A 17,579-nucleotide genomic window follows, 5' to 3' on the forward strand; every position below is an offset into this window, starting at 1 on the left:
GTTATACACACTATACTAGTCCACAAAATGGTCACAGTTGAATGGATACAGTAACATGGAGGCCCCCTCACTGCTCTGCACAGCTCCCCTGCTCCACCCTCCAGTAATGACTGACCATACTTTACATAAAACAATGGTACCGGAAAGTACAACAAAACCCCCCTCCCCTCATGGTCACAGTTTAATGGATACAGTAACATGGAGGCCCCCTCGCTACACAGCTACCCTGCTCCACCCCCCAGTAATAACGGACCACATTTCACATAAAACAATGGTGCCGGAAATTAAAAAGAAAAACCCTCCCTTCGCGGTCACACCACTATCCCTCTGAAGCCGCTCCGCAATCCCTGGCCACACATAGACCCTACTACCGGAGAGCTCTATGCAGCCAGAGATGGGAGGCAGTAGGCAGTTGGGATGTACAGGAGGATCAGCGTAGACTGGGACAGACAGCAGGGATCAGAGCAGGCCAGGATGGAGAGGAGTCGTCAGCGCAGGTCGGGACTGACACAGGCACAGCAGTCACCGCAGGTGACACTCAGCACATGCACTCCTGTGCATGATATGAACACCGCAATACTATAGGCACGAATCTCCGCCAGAGCTGATGAGGATCTGCATCCTTCCTCACTGCAAAATCTGGTAGCCAGGCAGCAAAATCTGGTAGCCAGGCAGCAAAATCTGGTAGCCATGGCGACCTGGCCCCCGGTCTTTGTCGAGCCTGTATAGATTTGTGTGGATGTTATTAGAAACCCTTACATATACAGGAACTAGGTTGTTTTTTTTAGTTTTTGTTTTTCTTAAATAGACTGTTTTTGGGAGCTGTGGCCCTCATTCAGAGCCGTTCGCTATTTGCGGTCGTTCGTTTAAAAACAAGGGGTGGCTATTCAAATGATCCGTACGCACATTGCAGTCTGTTCACACCTCTAAGTCTGAACGAACGAGCAAAACATGCGCTCGTTTATTTGTTAAAAACGCCCCCTGGCCGCACGCATCCTACGTCATGTCCGCTATTTATTAGATTAATCGAGTACATCGACCAGCGTATGAACTGCTCGCTATTCTTGTGGTTGGTGTTTGCTACCACAAATTTGCGAGCAGTTCTGGCTATAAAATAACCCAGTGACGTGGTCAATGACGCTGCTGTTTTAAATATACACACCCATAAAACGCCCCGTTTTGACCTTTAAGCACGCCTGCGTTCGGATCTCCACTCCCCATTTTCAAGCACCTTCCCCTGTTACCACCCACATACGCCTCATTCTGTCACTCAAAATAGCAGGCACTCGCTATATAGCGTACAAAGGATTTTCGGCCGCACTGACTGGTTCGCGCATGCGTACTAAAAAGCGTACGCATGCGCAGATGTGCAAACATCGCTCGGAACGAGCGTACTGCCGCTAACGAGCGGCTCTGAATGAGGGCCTGTAATCTGATTTAGGACCGAAATCAATTAGCCTTGAAAAGTGCCGTTTGGAGAAAAGGTTTCGCCAATTTACGTATTTCGCCTATTTTCAAAGCATCTCCGCACTTCAATTGCCCAGAGTTTCCGCCTAGGCAAAAACATGCAAAAAAGTTTCTCCAGCAAAAGAAAGAAGAAAAGTGCAAAATCCATATTCTGGGGTACAAATGTGGGGAATTGGTTCAGAACCCTTTGGACACCCCCCACCCCAATGGCTAATTAGTCAAAATAAATAAAAAAAATATCTTAACCCCCCAAAAGATGTGTAATTTTTGGGGTGAAAAGGGAAAAAGTTTTGCAAATGGGTAAAAAGTGGGGGGCCTGATATTTTGGGGGGCTATATGGATGAGACAGGAGATTTTGAGTTTTCAGGAGGTTGCAATAGGTCTATTTTTGAGATTTTTCTTCATTTTAGAGACATTAAAATATACTAATGCCCAGGTTCAGGTATCCCAAATTTAACTACGGTGCTTATTTTTCAGAAAAAACATTGCTTTGTATCATTTTTCCACACATATGCAAATATGCGTATAACAGCCCTTTACAACAAATCCGTTCACTAAATACTTTTATTAGGGCTACTACTACTATTGTATATCGATTCCCAGGGTCACTGAAGCTTTTTATGGGGTACAGACTGATTTCCCCCCAAAAAAGGTCCTTTTCGCTTTGTAAAACATTCGCCGACCCGCGTTTTCGCCTGTTTTACATTTGATTAGGCCGAAAAGCGGGGACGCGAATGGAGAAAACATCGCATCAAAACAGGCGAATTAGGCAAATTAAATCCGCTTTTCGCCAGACGGCACTTTTCACGGCTAATTATATTCTCGTCCCTTAAAGCTCTTTGTTGTGATTTTATTAGATTTACATATGTGAAGTGTTATATTTACAGCTTATCTATTCAGGTGTCATTTTTGTCAAATGCATTTTACTGTACATGCTTGCTCTGTCCTTTACAATTGTGTATCTTCTACAGGTCTCCAGTATTGCTCAAGTTCAGGAGCTTCAGAATCAGTATGTATTAAGTAGTGACTATGACTAAATGGTGTTGAGTAGCCCTTATAATGCAATCACACTGGGATAATAATTTGTGTAAGACAGACGGTGATAAATATGTATGGGAATGAAGTGACGTATAACTCCAGACTCCAGTGATCTTTAATGTGTCCTACATATTTCTAAATTTTATTTGCTGTTCAGTCATGTTGTAAGATTGATCATGGGACATAACATCCATGTACCCATTACCCTAAATCCCTCTGTATGAAGAGGTGAACCATGGGTCATATTGTACTTGTAAATATGCGACAAGTTAGTTAGGCCTTTGTAGTGTTTTCTGAGGAAACATTGCACCCCCCCCCCCCCCCACTCCCACATCATGTCACTTGGTTAGTGTATCCCCATGGATTTCGATTTTAAATGTGTACTGTAATGTTTTGATGCTGATCTGCTCTTCCTCTTGGAAATGAACGTTGCTGCAATTATCAATTTATAAATATTTTAAAACTAGTAACAGCAGTACAGAGTATTTAAGATCCACGTTGCTGTATCTCTTCCAGATATGTCCATGTTTTAGGAGAGTGTATTAGCTTCACTTGTGTTACATAAGAAGAAAAACAAAATTATATGATACCATTTCGGTGGTGATCATAGAATCATCTCTCATTTCTCATTTATCCTTACCCGGGGGGACACTGCTAACCTCGGGGTGTAGAGGGCGCTGTGGCCGGAGTAGGCACTTCTCCTTGTTTGAGGTGGTCTCCTCCCCCTGTGTGGCCTGCAGTTACACTTCATTGCAGTCCCCTCTGTGTGGACATGGCAGCTAAGGAAACACTGTGACTGCGCTAATTTGTGTTCCCACTGAACTTTAAATCCCTGTAACACAAAACTAGGTCAGATATCCCTCAACTTATTTAGGTGGGATGTGAGTGGAGTTGTTGCTGATATATTATTAGTAAGCGCTTCACTGTTGTGTCACTTGCTGTGTTCTGAATGTTTCCCCATGTTACTGGCAAAACATGCAAATGCAGTACTTTCAGGAAGTGACTTCTGGAAATGTTATTTCCTGTAGGAGTAGGCTTGCCATATCATCACTTTAATTTGGGACACACAAGAATTAAGGCCCCCATACATCAGAGATTGACTGCAGCAATCGTGCAATTTGCAATCAATTGTGTATAAAAATCTTTTCCTTTTTCAATCGATTGTGGCAATCTGCAATCGATTGAAAAAGGGAAAGATTTTTATACACAATCGATTGCAAATTGCACGATTGCTGCAATTCATCTCTGATGTATGGGGGCCTTTACACTGGTTCTATGGCTGGCTAAAGGCCCCCATACATCAGAGATGGATTGCAGCCATCGTACAATTTGCAATCGATTGTGTATAAAAATCTGCAATGTATGGGCTTCACAGATCGCAGATTGCAACCAAAAAGTGATTGGAATTGTTTAATCAGATTGTCCAACATGTTGGATTTCACATATTGATTGGGGCTGTAAATTGCTAGTGTATGGACATGATCAGCAGATTTGCAGACCGTTTCTAGCAAAATGATGGGCCTTTCAAGATTGCCAGATCTGTGTTTGCTGCAATCGATCTGCAAATCGCTGAAAAAGATCTGTAGTGTATGGGCGCAGATTGCTCGATTGGGAAATCCTAAGATCGGGCAATAAATCTTCAAATTGTTCAATTGTGGTTTTCAGATTGCTGATGTATGGGGGCCTTAACTTCAAGTCTTTCACCTGGTTTTAATCAGCCACAGAATCTGAGTTCCAAATTAAGGGGATGATATGGCAAACCTATGTAAAGGCCCCCATACATCAGCAATCTGAAAACCACAATTGAACAATTTAAAGATTTATTGCCCGATTTTAGGATTTCCCAATCTAGCAATCTGCGCCCATACATTACAGATCTTTTTCAGTGATTTGCAGATCGATTGGCAGATCTGTGTTTGCTGCAATCTTGAAAGACCCATCATTTTACTGGTAAAGGTCTGCAAATCTGCTGATCATGTCCATACACTAGCAATCAACAGCCCCAATCCAGCTGTGAAATCCAACATTTTTCGACAATCTGCTTCAACAATGCCAATCACTTTTTGATTGCAATCTGTGATCTGTGAAGCCCATACATTGCAGATTTTTTTACACAATCGATTGCAAATTGCAGAATTGCCACAATCGATTGCTGATGTATGGGGGCCTTAAGGTGGCCATACATCAGACACCGGATTTTGCGATCCGGCGATGCGATGGGAAGTGCCGGCGTTTCCGGGTGGAAACGCCGACCTCCCACCATCGATGTTCTGCGATCCGTCGCCGGATCGCAGACATTTTCCATGTTAAATGTCGGCGATTTGACGATCACGATCATTTTTTGATCGCGGTCGTCATATCGGCAAAATCCAACATGTTGGATTTCTGCTATCCCGCGACGCCAGGTTGCAGCATCGCGGGATCGCGGCAATCCATCGCAGATGGATGGGGCCCATTAAGAGGGTTTAGTTGTTGTGTTAAGGGTGCACGTCCCCTCCACACAGTGTGTCCAGTCATTTACAAGCGAAACTTTGAGGACTTGTTCACGCCCTTCAGCTTTTCATGCATTAATCAAATTGTAAAAATAGACCGTCAGTAATCTGTAGTGTGTTCTAAAATGTAATGTATTTAAAACTATACTATATACTGAAGCATGTGCTCAAGTCGATTGCATTTTACATTAGTAGAACAAAATGCATGAAAGTGCAGGAAGCATATAAAAAAAACATATTAAAAATATGTTAATACTGCAAGAATCTGCTTTTTAGGAGTAATGCTAAAAACTAGAGCCATCTATGACTGTTGTGTGATTGATTTGGAGGCCTTACGCATGCTTCACCTAACTCTAATGGTGCATATCCACTACACGATAAAATTGAACGATTATGACATCGTAATCGTGCAGTGAATATGCCGGCAACGACCAGCGATGCGCGCTCCGCTGGTCGTTACCGGCATCTGTCATCGCCTGAACATGCCAACCTGCTGATATCGACAGATTGTGCATGTTCGGGGATGAGGGAAGTTGTCTGCACTGAACGACATATCGTTCAGTTTGGGTACATTATCCACTGCACAGGATGATGATGAACGATTACAATGTTGTAATCGTACAGTCGTTCTACACTCGTGTAGTGGATATGCACCTTAACATCAACTAAATTGTGCCTTAAAATTGCCATGTAAATGTGAAAGCTACAAATAACTTGTTAAAATAGTAATCAGCAAATCTGCAAAAACAAAATGTAGAAATGTATAGAAATATTATTGAGTGATAAAGTATTATACTATGTAGTTGCTGCCTCCACGGTTAGGGATAGGCTTTGTATGTGACTGGTCACATGGTATCGGTCCGTTTTTTTTTTTTTTTTCCTTCTCCATCTCTTTATGATTTTTTTTTTTTTTTTACAAATCAGTAACTTGATCTCCACAGAAACACGGGTGCAAGATACTGGTTTTGGGATTATTTCAACTATTTTCATCCAGACCAATGTAAATGCCTAGCCGTGTAACCCTATAAATTACATGTTTGGGTTTAACTAACAGCGTGTACAGTAACTAATAGATCCCAGTGTTATCCGGTACAAATATATTTTTAGACTGTTCAGCTGGTGACACAGGAATCCATTGGTTATAGAGCATGTGACATGCTTTCTAATTGCTTTCAATTGCGTGTGTAACCCGGCAATGGTAGTCGTTAATATTACACTTTGCTGTAATCCAGCATGGAAGTACAATTCTTTCCTTCCTCTTTTTGTAGATTGAAGGGCAGGGAAGAGACCTTACAGATGACAGAAGAACGGTTCAATGAACGTGAGAAAGTGATTCTAGAAAAGGAAAGACAAATTGAGGTGACCCTCTAATCTTTATCATTAATATATAACATGTTTTATCCCTATCTGTATGGCTTGTAATAATCATGTGTGTATTTTTGCTTTGAAAGGATCTGCAGAAAGAAAGTAAACAGCTGAAAATCCATATGGAAGAAGTCCAGCAGAAGCTGATGCAGGTGCAACATATTGCTTATTATGTACAGGGGTCTCTGGGGGGTTTATTGCTGAATCTCATGGCCCTTTCAGATCTGCTGCATTTTTATCATGTTCTCTTTCTGAAAAATATTTCATAAATAATCATGAGAATGTCATTTATATTTTTCTCTCATAGCAAGACTCCACATCAGCAGGAGTGCAAGACCTTCAAAGGATGTAAGTTCTCCCCTGTGCGTGACTTACAGTGCTCCATTGCTGCCAATTACTCATATGGTCCTTCCCCAATTCCTCAGGGGCTGCTTCATGTACTAATTTTTCCTGAGGGGGAAGGGACACACACACACACACACACACACACACACACACACACACACACACACACACACACACTAAACTGCAGAGAGGATGTAGGAGAGCCAGGCATGAACTACTTTGTTCCTCCGCAGCCATTATAACATTGTGGATTTGCATTTTCTGTTGACAGGATGCCGGCGGTCACAATACAGACAGCGGCATCCCGATGGTCAGAATCCCGACACATTGAGGAAGTATTAGGGTCAGGGGGAGACTTAGGGAAAGTGGGAGGGTTAGGCACTAAGGGGGGTATGCAGTCGGAAAGCCGGTGGACCTAATCCCGACAGCCGGCTTCCCGACTGCTTAATCCCGGCGAGGGTTAAATGACAGGCGTCTAAATCTAGACGCCTGTCAATTTACCGACTCCAGGAGACTGGCACCCGGCATCATGATCAAAGGGACGCCGGGCACAGATAGCAGTGAGGGGGGGAGGGGGATCGGAGTGTTAGGTTTAGAGTTCCCGGGGGTGACTTAGGGATAGGCCACCCCCGGGAGGTTAGGTTTGGGGTAGGGGGGGTTATCGTTAAGCACCCCCAGGGGATATTGAGGGTTAGGCACCCCCCTCCGGGGGACTTAGGTTTAGGCGCCGGGGAAGGGGGGGTTAGGTTTAGGCACTTAGAGGGGGGGAAAAGAGTTAGGCACTGGGGGGAAAGGTTAGGGTTAGGCACCCCTAAGGGAGGGTTAGGGGGTAGAATTAGGTTAGAGAATACTTAGTTTGGACAATCGGGATTTCCTCCTCTGCTGGATGCCGCTGTCGGGATTCCAACCGCCGGGCATGGGTCCGGCGGTAAATCATACCGATTCCCTAAGGGGAGGGTCAGGGTTGAGCTGCGGGATGGGTGGGTTAGGGTTGGGCTCCCGGCTGGGTGGGTTAGATTTCTGCAAGTGTTATAACCTTAAGAATCCCCCTATCAGGATTCTGACTGTCAGGATGCTGCTGTCTGTATTCTGACCGTCGTACCCAACACCCCATGTCCATAGGCCCTCATTGTTAAAATTTCCTTCCACCCCTCCCCCCCAGTGGTCAGTAGGTTCCTCAGCACTAATAGTTCCCCAGTGGCATTGCCCCTACCCCCCTATTGATGATAGATCAACAGTGATGCAAGCCCCCTGCCCACCAATGTCTATAGGTCCCCAATGTGTTAGTAACCCCCCTTCCCATGTGTCACTATCTGTTTTTGTGTCTGATGCCCCCTCCCCCTAGGGCCAATTAACTTTTTGTGCAGCCGCACCCAACCCAGTGTCAATTTGCAATGAACAGTGTAAAGTGGCAGAGACGCAGTGAGAAGAGCTACTGGCATAACGGTTGTAGTTTTACCGTGAATGTTTCTAACACAAAACAGAACAGTCAACTTTTGGGCACATTTTATATCTGCATTAAGTAGCAAATTATGTCTTCTTAAGGTATTTGTAATTTAAATGACACAGGATCTTGATGTTAATCTCACTATAATTGATTACTGAAGCAAGGCTGTAAGTCGGTGGTATGTTATTCTCCTATGATTGGATAAGTAAATGTTTCTTTGCTTGAATCATTGCTGTGTAGAGTTGAGCAGCAGGAAGAGAAGATTAAGAGCATGGAGGCTGCGCTTCTGGTGCGAGAGACGAACGTGGCTGACACAACTCAGGAACTAACGGTAACCTGTGAGAGCTGCAGCAGCGGACAGGGGTGCAGCCATAGTGCCAGGGGCGGCACTGACTTTTCATTTTGTTAATTAATAGGGGTTGAAAAAAGAAAATGAGATTTTGAAAATTCAGGCCTGTGAGCTACAAAGAAAACACGATCAACAACTAAAACAGGTATGAATAATAATCTGCTTTGCAGAGATTTCTGTCCATAGATATTGGGCAGTGAGAACTACGTAGGAGCAATGGATGCCCAAAGAAGGATAATAAATTTGCCTGTAACTACTCCTGTCTTCTTCTCTGGTAACCACCTTATTCCCACTTCCTATGATTTCTTCCGTGCTGCTCCCCACTCATGGAAGTCCCTATCCTGCCTGACCAGACATTCCCAAATCTTCAGCCTTTCAAGCTCACTCTCAAACCCCCCCCCCCCCCCACCTTAAGTATCCTACTATTTCCCCATCCGATAATGCTCCTGCTCCTCTGCATGTTCTACCAGCTCCTTGTCCCTTGCCCACTCCTGTCCCACTGGCTTCTATTGTCTCAGCACTGCCCTCCTTCTCTAGATTGTAAACTCTTACAAGCAGGGCCCTCTCTACCCTTTGTCTCACATCTTCATCACATCTATATTTATTCTCTTTTTATGTGCTGTTTTATATTATGTTTTGTGGCTAAATACAAATAAATGATAATGAGCCTCTTTCCCCATCGGAAATGTTATTTTGTAATTATTTTAAAAGTAGATTTGTTATTGTTATTTTGTCAAATTATTAATTATACTTTCTACCAGTCTCTTCACCTTCAAAAGAGCCCTTAATGCTTACCTCTTCATATAAGCCTATCATCCCTGATAAGTCACTAGTATCACCCACCTACCCTCTGATCAGTCACCCTACTTGTTACCCCCCTACCTTGTAGACTGGATCCTTGTTCTCTTCTCCTAGCACTATCCCTGTCACAAGTGCACCCTGTCACCCTATGAATAATATTTCCTAAGAATGTTATATTGGCAGATGAGTGGGAATGGAAAAATGTGTTACAAATATTTAGTGAGGTGTAATAAAAATGACTTTCTTGCAGTAACCTGTTGCTATTATTTCAGGTTTCTTCAGTTGCTCAAAGTGAAGAACTATTAAAAGCGTAAGTATAATCTCTACTATGCATTAAGTTATATTATGCAGGTATCTTTGTCCCTTTAAGAATGACCTATTTTATATGCTGGTAAACGTGTTATTGGGCTTTAAAGGATTAATTCCACCCAAAACTAAATTGTTATGGTTGTGTAAAAAAAAAACCAACTGCATTTCCCGGTCTGGTGGGTCATGTAGTGCCTATTACTGTCTGAGCAGGGGACACACACTTTTTTTATTTTATTTTGAGCTGGCTTTTTCAAACATGAGCACAGAAGCGAGAATTTTATTCTGTTCATAGTTGCCAAATATTCAATGCAAAACCATACATACTTGTTACCATGGAGTTTACCGGCAGAACAGCCTGTCTTGCAGAGGTATGAAGAGCTGACGCGTTTTGCTTCTACTCAGTTGTTTTGCAGTGTGCTATTCTTCACTGTATTTATATATTTGGCATTTGCAGAATTTAATTTGTGACTGCTTAATGCCAAATCCTGCAAGTGATGAGATCTAAATGTATGATAAGATGAATGTTTTGAGGGACAATCTTGAAAAGGTCTCTGTCACAATTACTCGGATGATTCTTAAGGATGCGTTACTGTCGGCAAGAATTGATGCTAACCTGAACAGAGGCGCTGTGTCTTAACGCATCTGAGGTCTTCGCCAAGGAGCCCCGCAAGTGGATTTGGACTTCGCTGCATCCGGTACGCAAGTCAAGGTCCTCTATGTGGTTTCTAGCATAACAGGCTGGTGTATGCAATGGGCAAGGTATGACCAGCACATGTCTGTTTCCAAGTGGGCAGTACAGTACCAGGGAGTAGGCGATATCCGGTCAGAGGCAAGACGGGAGTCCAAACCAGGAAGTCACGAGAGACCGTACCAGAGGAGCAGACGGAGAGAGTAACGGAGAACAAGCTGGGTCAGGACACAGGTTACAGACAGACTGGAGGCTGAATATCACAAACGCTGGAGTACGAGAGGTGAGCCTAATACTCCGGTAGTGAAACTGATTGCCAGAGATGGATAAAAAGGCTGGACCATTTGAATTTGGTGCAAGTATGAAGTCAGCAGTCACATGACTACTGCTTAAAACAGCTGGAAGAGCCATGCGCCTGCTCCATAGAGCATAGGAGAAGCTTTGGAGCGGCAGCAGCTACCCGGGGGCAGCCAGTAGGAGCCAGCGACTCCAGACCTGGTAAGAGACTGTCTCTCACTGCAGGACTCCAGCAATCTCATTTCTCCCCTGCACAGATAAAGCAGATTGTACTGCGGAGTCATCAGATCACTTCAGAAAGCAGTTCACATTTAATGTAATTGAACTGTCATGCATTAACATTTTAGGAAATATAAAGCTATTATATTACAGACACAGTAAATGGTGTATAATATTATACAGTGCATTAAACTTGCCATGTACTAAATAAGTGTTAAAGAAATAAATATGGCTTCAAGGAAAACCTATATGCAAAGTAGTTCAGTTACTGAAATTGTAGTGTAGTATCACACTTGTCCAGCAGGTGACAAGATTGCATCCATTACCGAATAGCTGGGAATTTAAATACCTAATATTGATAAATGTCTTTATGGGGCAGAACATTAAGCACTTTAAAAATTGCTCTGTGCACAAAAGCTTAGATTAAATAGTAACAATAGCACTGGGTCATTAAACTCCATGCCGGTTTGGAGGCAAAACAAACGGTAAGAACAGAATTACACTTAGAAGTGTTAGATTTCCAATAATCATCCCCTCCCCAACCCTGCAATTTTACTAACTATAAACCTAATGTCATCCAGTCTGTTCTATCAGTCTGTGGGCTACTTTCAAATAATCCTAGAAGTAATCGTACACCGACTGGCAGTTTCGTAACCCAGGTCAAATAGGGTTGCTATATTGGGGTCTGTGCCCCGGAATTCCGAAAACAGTCTTCGGGACGCCCAAATGTTCTTGTTTAGTGGGGAGCGTGGTCTCTCTCACTGAGGGTGGAAGAGGCTGCGCAGGTTGGTAGGATACTCCAGTTTGGTGGTCCCCGGCACCCAGTCACTGTGTCCAGGCACGTCAGCCACCAGTCACGATGGACCAGCAGCCTGAACTGGGAAGTACCCTGCATTCTCCCACAGATGCGCAGCCAGGGTTTGTTTGGCCATAGGGCTCACCTGATGACAGGACCCAGCCACACACATCCTGTCATGGAAAGCGCGGTGCTGTAGCTGGATCCACCAGCGGCACCACTATTCCTATTTACCAACCACAGACCCTAATCTGCGATCCAACTACATCGGGGATCCGGTAGAGAGCTTACAAGCGCTCTCCTCGTTACACTGCAGCACACGTCTCCCATTGGCTGTATCCTCCCATGGCTAGACACACCGGTCAACAGGGCAATGCTAAATACCTCTGAGCACACCAGCTCCACTACTGTGGACTGTGGACATAACCTCACCGGGCACCTGTCAGTAAGTACTTATTAACTGCATTGCTATAATCCACAGTCTCCCATATTGGCTTCTAATTGGTTAAGAAACTTTTTTTTTAACCCTGATATAAGCAGCTTATGGCATAACCATCGACCTTTGAATATGAATCCAGGAATAACGTCAAATCCGAATGTATGTTTACAGGCTTGCAGAAAAAGACAGATATATTGGTGATCTGCTAGGGGAGCTGGAATCTCAAAAATCTGCAGTAGAGCAACAAAGGAAGAAAAACAATGTAAGTTCGTGGACCTTTCATAATGTCACGTGGTTATTTTATTTGGTGTATTTTACTTGTGCTGTGCCCTCATGCAGTTAGTAGTGTATGTCTGATGTAAGTGAAGGTTGTAAAGATGACACTTTTTTGTGTAGCTGTGCGTAGCTACCTCTGCTGCATACATTAGTATGGGGGCAGAAGTATTACATTAAAAATACTAAAAACGTCTCAACGGAGACCATTGATCATTGGGCAGTTTCCAAAAATTGCAATAGAAATGAATAAAGTTTTCTGTTACATTACGGGTCATGTATCAAATCTTCTAAAGAGGACAGGTGGAGAATTTGGCCATAGCAACCAATCAGCTTCTAGCCATCATTTTTTAGAATGTACTTGATAAATGATAGCTTCAAGCCGATTGGTTGCTATGTGCAACACCTTCAATTGTCCTCTTTAGAAGGTTTGATAGATCTGCTCCAGAGAGTTTTTCATATCCTGTACTGTTGTAACATATATAGATTCAAATTCAATAAGCATGTTATTTGAAATCCCAAGCTAAAAGACCTCAATGCTGTGAAAAACATGTGGTGATCTGCAACCTGAGATGCTCATCTGGCATCCTACATATAATGGTGCTGTTGATTCCTCTGCCTCTGGTACGGCCTCCTCATATCAAGTTCATTGACTGCTGCTTCCTTTGGGTGCTTTCTGGGAATGAGGGACAGGGAAGCTTGTGTCCCCAGTAAGTGTAAGGTTTCATTAATAAATGTAATAAAAATATCTCATAGATACAGTAACCTGTAGTAAGGATTGAGATTTGCCAGTTGGTCAGGTTGGGGCAAGTTACACTTACAGAGCAATACAGTATATCTGTGTACTGTTATGTACTGGACATTTGTGCTAAATATAGTTGCACCATATTATTATAGAAGTTATGCAGGGCTTCTCCGTGTCTGTCTGTCCAGCTTCCTGGTAGTCAGCCACTCCCCAGATCTGGAGGAGAGTCCGCAGTCAATAACCGAAAGTCATTTATATTGACCACAGTGAAGACCTTTTCATGGTGTTCCCCTGGGCACTATGAGTACTATACAAAAGGGGAATTCAGTTGTCGTTTTTTCTTACGTCGATAATTAACGGGCGTCTGACGGAGTAATTCCGTTGTTATGGGTGCCCATTAATTATTACGATTGTCGCACCCAAAAGCACCGGGTTTAGCCACAAAGAGGATAAACTCGTCTAAAGTCCTGGTTAGGACGGCGCAAAACTACGGACTCAGGAGGGTGTGAGCAGAAATGTCGCCTCCCGTGACCGAATGGAGCATCAATTGACTTAATCCTTTTGGCGCCCATAAGTTACGGTGCCCAAAAAAAACAATTAAATTGTCTTTGAGCACAAGCTGTCAAGATGGGATATGCATACATAAGTCAGCCCACTGATTACACTACAGCCATCCTTTTGGGCATTATTTATTTTTATGGGATATACTACATTTATTATGTACATTTATGCCAATGTATGTTTTGGGGCTTCAGCAGTGCCACTCTCAAATACTGCTTTTTGCTGGCTGCAGTGGTTATAGGGTAACTATTTAATTTTTTTGCTATTGTGCTTTTCAGGCATTTGTAAATAAAACCTGTTGTGTATTGTGTTGTTTGTTGTGAAATCTGGCCCTTTATTCTTCCTTTGGTGGATTGGTTTCTGCTCTTTCTTCCTAAGTACTTTTCTTTTTTACACTTGGGCCATCCGACCATTGTTATCATATCCCTCTCCAATAATAGTTTCAAAGCAAAAAAGCTAACCCCCCCAAAAAAGATGGACTTCTATGCTTAAATTGTATTAAAGCGCAAAGCATCCAGTATTAACACTCCCATTATTTTAGTGTAATACAAATGAATCAAAACATTTGCTATGGTTGTCCCCATGTAATAACGTTCCCAGCCTAGTGTGTAAGAAACTGGTTTATGCTGATGGGTTTGGGGATGACCATTAATAAAACGGTCCCTTGCCAGTAAATTGCCTTCAAATGCAAATTTACTGATTTGAGCTATGAAGACGTTTTAGTACATGGGTCGACTGAAATAACTCTTTCTAAAAACAATTAGGAGCTTCGGGAGAAAAACTGGAAAGCAATGGAGGCATTGGCATCAACTGAAAAAATGCTACAAGAGAGAGTCAACAAGACAGCCAAGGTTGTAATGCTACCGGTGGGGACGTAGCGATGATTGTGCCCGGGCACTGCTGCTCCAGCTGCTCACTTGGTATCTAGGAAGGTGGCATAACTTACTAGATGCTGATACTGCCAAGAGCTAAAATTACTGAATGGTTCTGTTACGGCTAAGCTATCCACAATTCTAACTACAAGCATTTTCATAAAAATGAATTATTGTTTTAGATGATAAAATTAAAAAAAAAAGAATTGATCACATTAGGATTCCAGGTCGCTAGAAGGATTATAGTTCAATTTGTCTTATTGTGTAGCAAAATAAGTTTGATACGTACCTCTGACCGCTAAGGGTGTTAAACTGAATTTAATACTTACTGAGTATTTAATTTGTATTAGCGTCCTACTCACAGGACATAGAACATAGTGCTGCTATGAAGTTACAATCATACTGGAAGTCTCCAAAAAAAATTTAAAAAAGTTTTCACTCTGACTTTTAGAGCCCACATACCCAGCCTAATTAATATTCTAGGATTAAGTAAATAAAATATCAGCACTAATTTAAAAAAAAAAGTTTAATTGACTGTCTCTGCAAACATGGCACATGTACTTTTTAATGTTCAGTTTATACCCTTGGCTAGCAGACATCTGCACCAGCTTTGATAAGTGTTGTACTTTGATGGAAGGATCAGCATTTAGAGATCACCACATGGATACCTAGTTAAAGCTGCAGGGGGAGCAGTTGCACACACTTTATTAGTACACGCCTGTGGTGAAGTACAGTGGATGCACCTTTGTGCAAGGAGTTCACACTACTACATCACAAGTGAGATTACTACACAATGAAGCCCTGATTGGCTACAGTGCAAGACACTTCAAATCATAACTATATGTTCTCCTTTGCACTTGATCTCTGTCTCTTCTCTCTTGACACCGTTCATTTTGTTCCTTTCCCCCCCTTTTTTCACCCGTGGGCATGCCAGTCTGTTCATATATTTTGTATGCAAGTTCAACTAAAGGAAGATCTCTTGAATTAACACTTTTTTTTTTTTTTTTTTTTAGAACATTAAGTATTTGTTTGTGCAAGTGTGTCTTTTGCTGAGTGGTACAGTCTGTAAAAATGGTATAGAACTCTTTTCTTGAACCCAGGGAACGGTTCCATGTAGGAAATCGGTGTTTGCTTTTAGCATAGAGAATACATGCAGTTTTCTAGCTGTGATCATCCTGCAGGCGGACATGGATGTCAGCTTATCATTGGTGGTTGCTACAGCTTCCTAGGTTCTATGATGCTGCAAATCTTATGCTTGTTTACACTTATCTAAGTGAATACTACAATCGGGACAGATCTACAAGCAATAAAGACATGGAACAAACTCATGGGCTCCTGTTCAGATGTAAAAATCCCAAAACGTTTTTAATTTGTTTTTTCATGGTCAACTACAGAGCGGTCTTTAAATAAAAATAAACCATATAGATAATTAGACTGCTGATTGACTGCTATGCCCCGGTACAGAAGTGCACACATGTATATTACAGCAGCCAATTGAAAGTGCAATCAATGTTGTATTTTAAGAACAACCAGATGGAAGCAAGAAATGTCTGTAATAGAGCAGTGTCAGTGTAAAGGGGAACGACAGACACTTCCATGGCTTGTAGGATAAAATGTGTCTAATGTCAATCAGATCCATAATCTAGGCAGTAGATGTAGGGGCACATCAACTAGCAGACTGTGAAAAGACTGCACGATTATGACATTGTAATCGTGCAGTCGTTTCACAGTATGCGCTGTGCCTACACTGAATGATCAGTCATTCAGTGTAGGCACCCTCCCTCATCCCTGAACATGGGCAATCTGTCATCATCGGCATGTAGAGGATACCCGCCTTTACTGGTGAACATTCACAGAGTCATTCAAAAGGGATTCAGTTATCCACGGGACTTAATGGGCTTTGAGCTCCCAGATTAAGAGCCCGGAGCTATTAAATTAAACCGTAGGACTCCTGTGGTTTGCTTCAAGCACATGGTTACTTTTTAAAAACAAAAAGTTCATTAGGCACTGTAAAAAAAAAAAAATATGAATAAAATAAAAACAAACAGCGACAAACTGTGTCCTGCAGGGCGGTGATATGGAAAAGAGAGAAGCTCGAGTCATTTGGAATATATATAAAATTCCAGTGTCTCTTATGAAGCTTTATATCCCCAGGACCCAATGTCCCCCATGAGATGATAGAGAAATGATAAATAATTGTGTGTACTGATCTGAGTGTTCATCTCCTCTGTGCTATCTATACAGTACAGTACAGGAGTACCATTGCCACCTGGCAGTCTTATTGCCCTATACATGAAGATTGATCTCAAAATCTACACACTTTTTATTTATTAAATTTTATAACTGGTATGCACAGGATATTTTGCCTATTGAGGAATATTTTTTACTTTATATTTGATATGGTCATCCTTGTTCGTGCTAGTCATTATTTTTATTTTAATGCTCCGGTTTCTTGCTGGGCATGTTACATCCATCTTAAATCAGTGGGACTACTGGCAGAAACAAAATACAGCTTGTACAATAATGTTCAAAGTCTTAGGAGTTAAACTTCATGAAATTCTTGTGTTATATCCTCTTATCAATCTTAAATATAGTGATAGTGAAGGAAATGTCCTGTGTTTATCAGGCTTGCTAACCTAGCATTGCTGATTCTGCCGCTTTCTCAGTGATCCAAGCGTCACGTTATCAGTGCCCAGGTCATCTGTTCCCTCTGTGTTAGGAAAGAGCAACAACGGGACCGGTTTCCACCGACAACCGGTCTCCTCTCCTATTTGTGTTGACGCCGACAGTGACCGTTTTTGATCTTAGCCAGGCGTAATTTTTGCAAGGCCAACATTTATGAGAATCGAGCTGTTTAACTCTCATAACAGCATTGAGGCATGAGACTCTTAAGCTGGGTACACACTGGAGTGATGTCGGGCCGATTTGCCGCTTGAGCGATGTAGGCTATTTGTTATTTTAAGTGTGTACGTGATGCGGGTAACTATGGTCGCTAGAGTTAGCGTCAAATTTGATGTGCATTATGTCAGACTTAGCGATAACGCTAGCGATATGGGGCACATCACCTAGTTTGTGC

The 17,579-nt window shown here is 42.4% G+C and overlaps 1 protein-coding gene across 12 annotated transcripts in view; it reads left to right on the forward strand.

The window, feature by feature from the left end:
- KTN1 (kinectin 1) overlaps positions 1 to 17,579 on the forward strand; it is a 168,407-nt gene that overhangs the window by 124,243 nt on the left and 26,585 nt on the right. For 10 of the 12 annotated variants that reach the window (XM_088461377.1, XM_088461381.1, XM_088461372.1 and 7 more), the window contains 9 exons: positions 2,439 to 2,476; positions 6,266 to 6,356; positions 6,449 to 6,514; positions 6,670 to 6,710; positions 8,395 to 8,485; positions 8,571 to 8,648; positions 9,577 to 9,614; positions 12,224 to 12,314; positions 14,396 to 14,482. In XM_088461377.1, coding sequence (XP_088317503.1) covers positions 2,439 to 2,476; positions 6,266 to 6,356; positions 6,449 to 6,514; positions 6,670 to 6,710; positions 8,395 to 8,485; positions 8,571 to 8,648; positions 9,577 to 9,614; positions 12,224 to 12,314; positions 14,396 to 14,482 — 621 coding nt within the window. The remainder of the gene's footprint in view (positions 1 to 2,438; positions 2,477 to 6,265; positions 6,357 to 6,448; positions 6,515 to 6,669; positions 6,711 to 8,394; positions 8,486 to 8,570; positions 8,649 to 9,576; positions 9,615 to 12,223; positions 12,315 to 14,395; positions 14,483 to 17,579) is intronic. The other 2 variants (XM_088461380.1, XM_088461383.1) reach the window with 1 other exon arrangement.

The sequence above is a fragment of the Taudactylus pleione genome, unplaced genomic scaffold (genome assembly GCF_031769625.1).
Source record: "Taudactylus pleione unplaced genomic scaffold, aTauple2 ptg001041l, whole genome shotgun sequence".
NCBI lineage: Eukaryota > Metazoa > Chordata > Amphibia > Anura > Myobatrachidae > Taudactylus > Taudactylus pleione.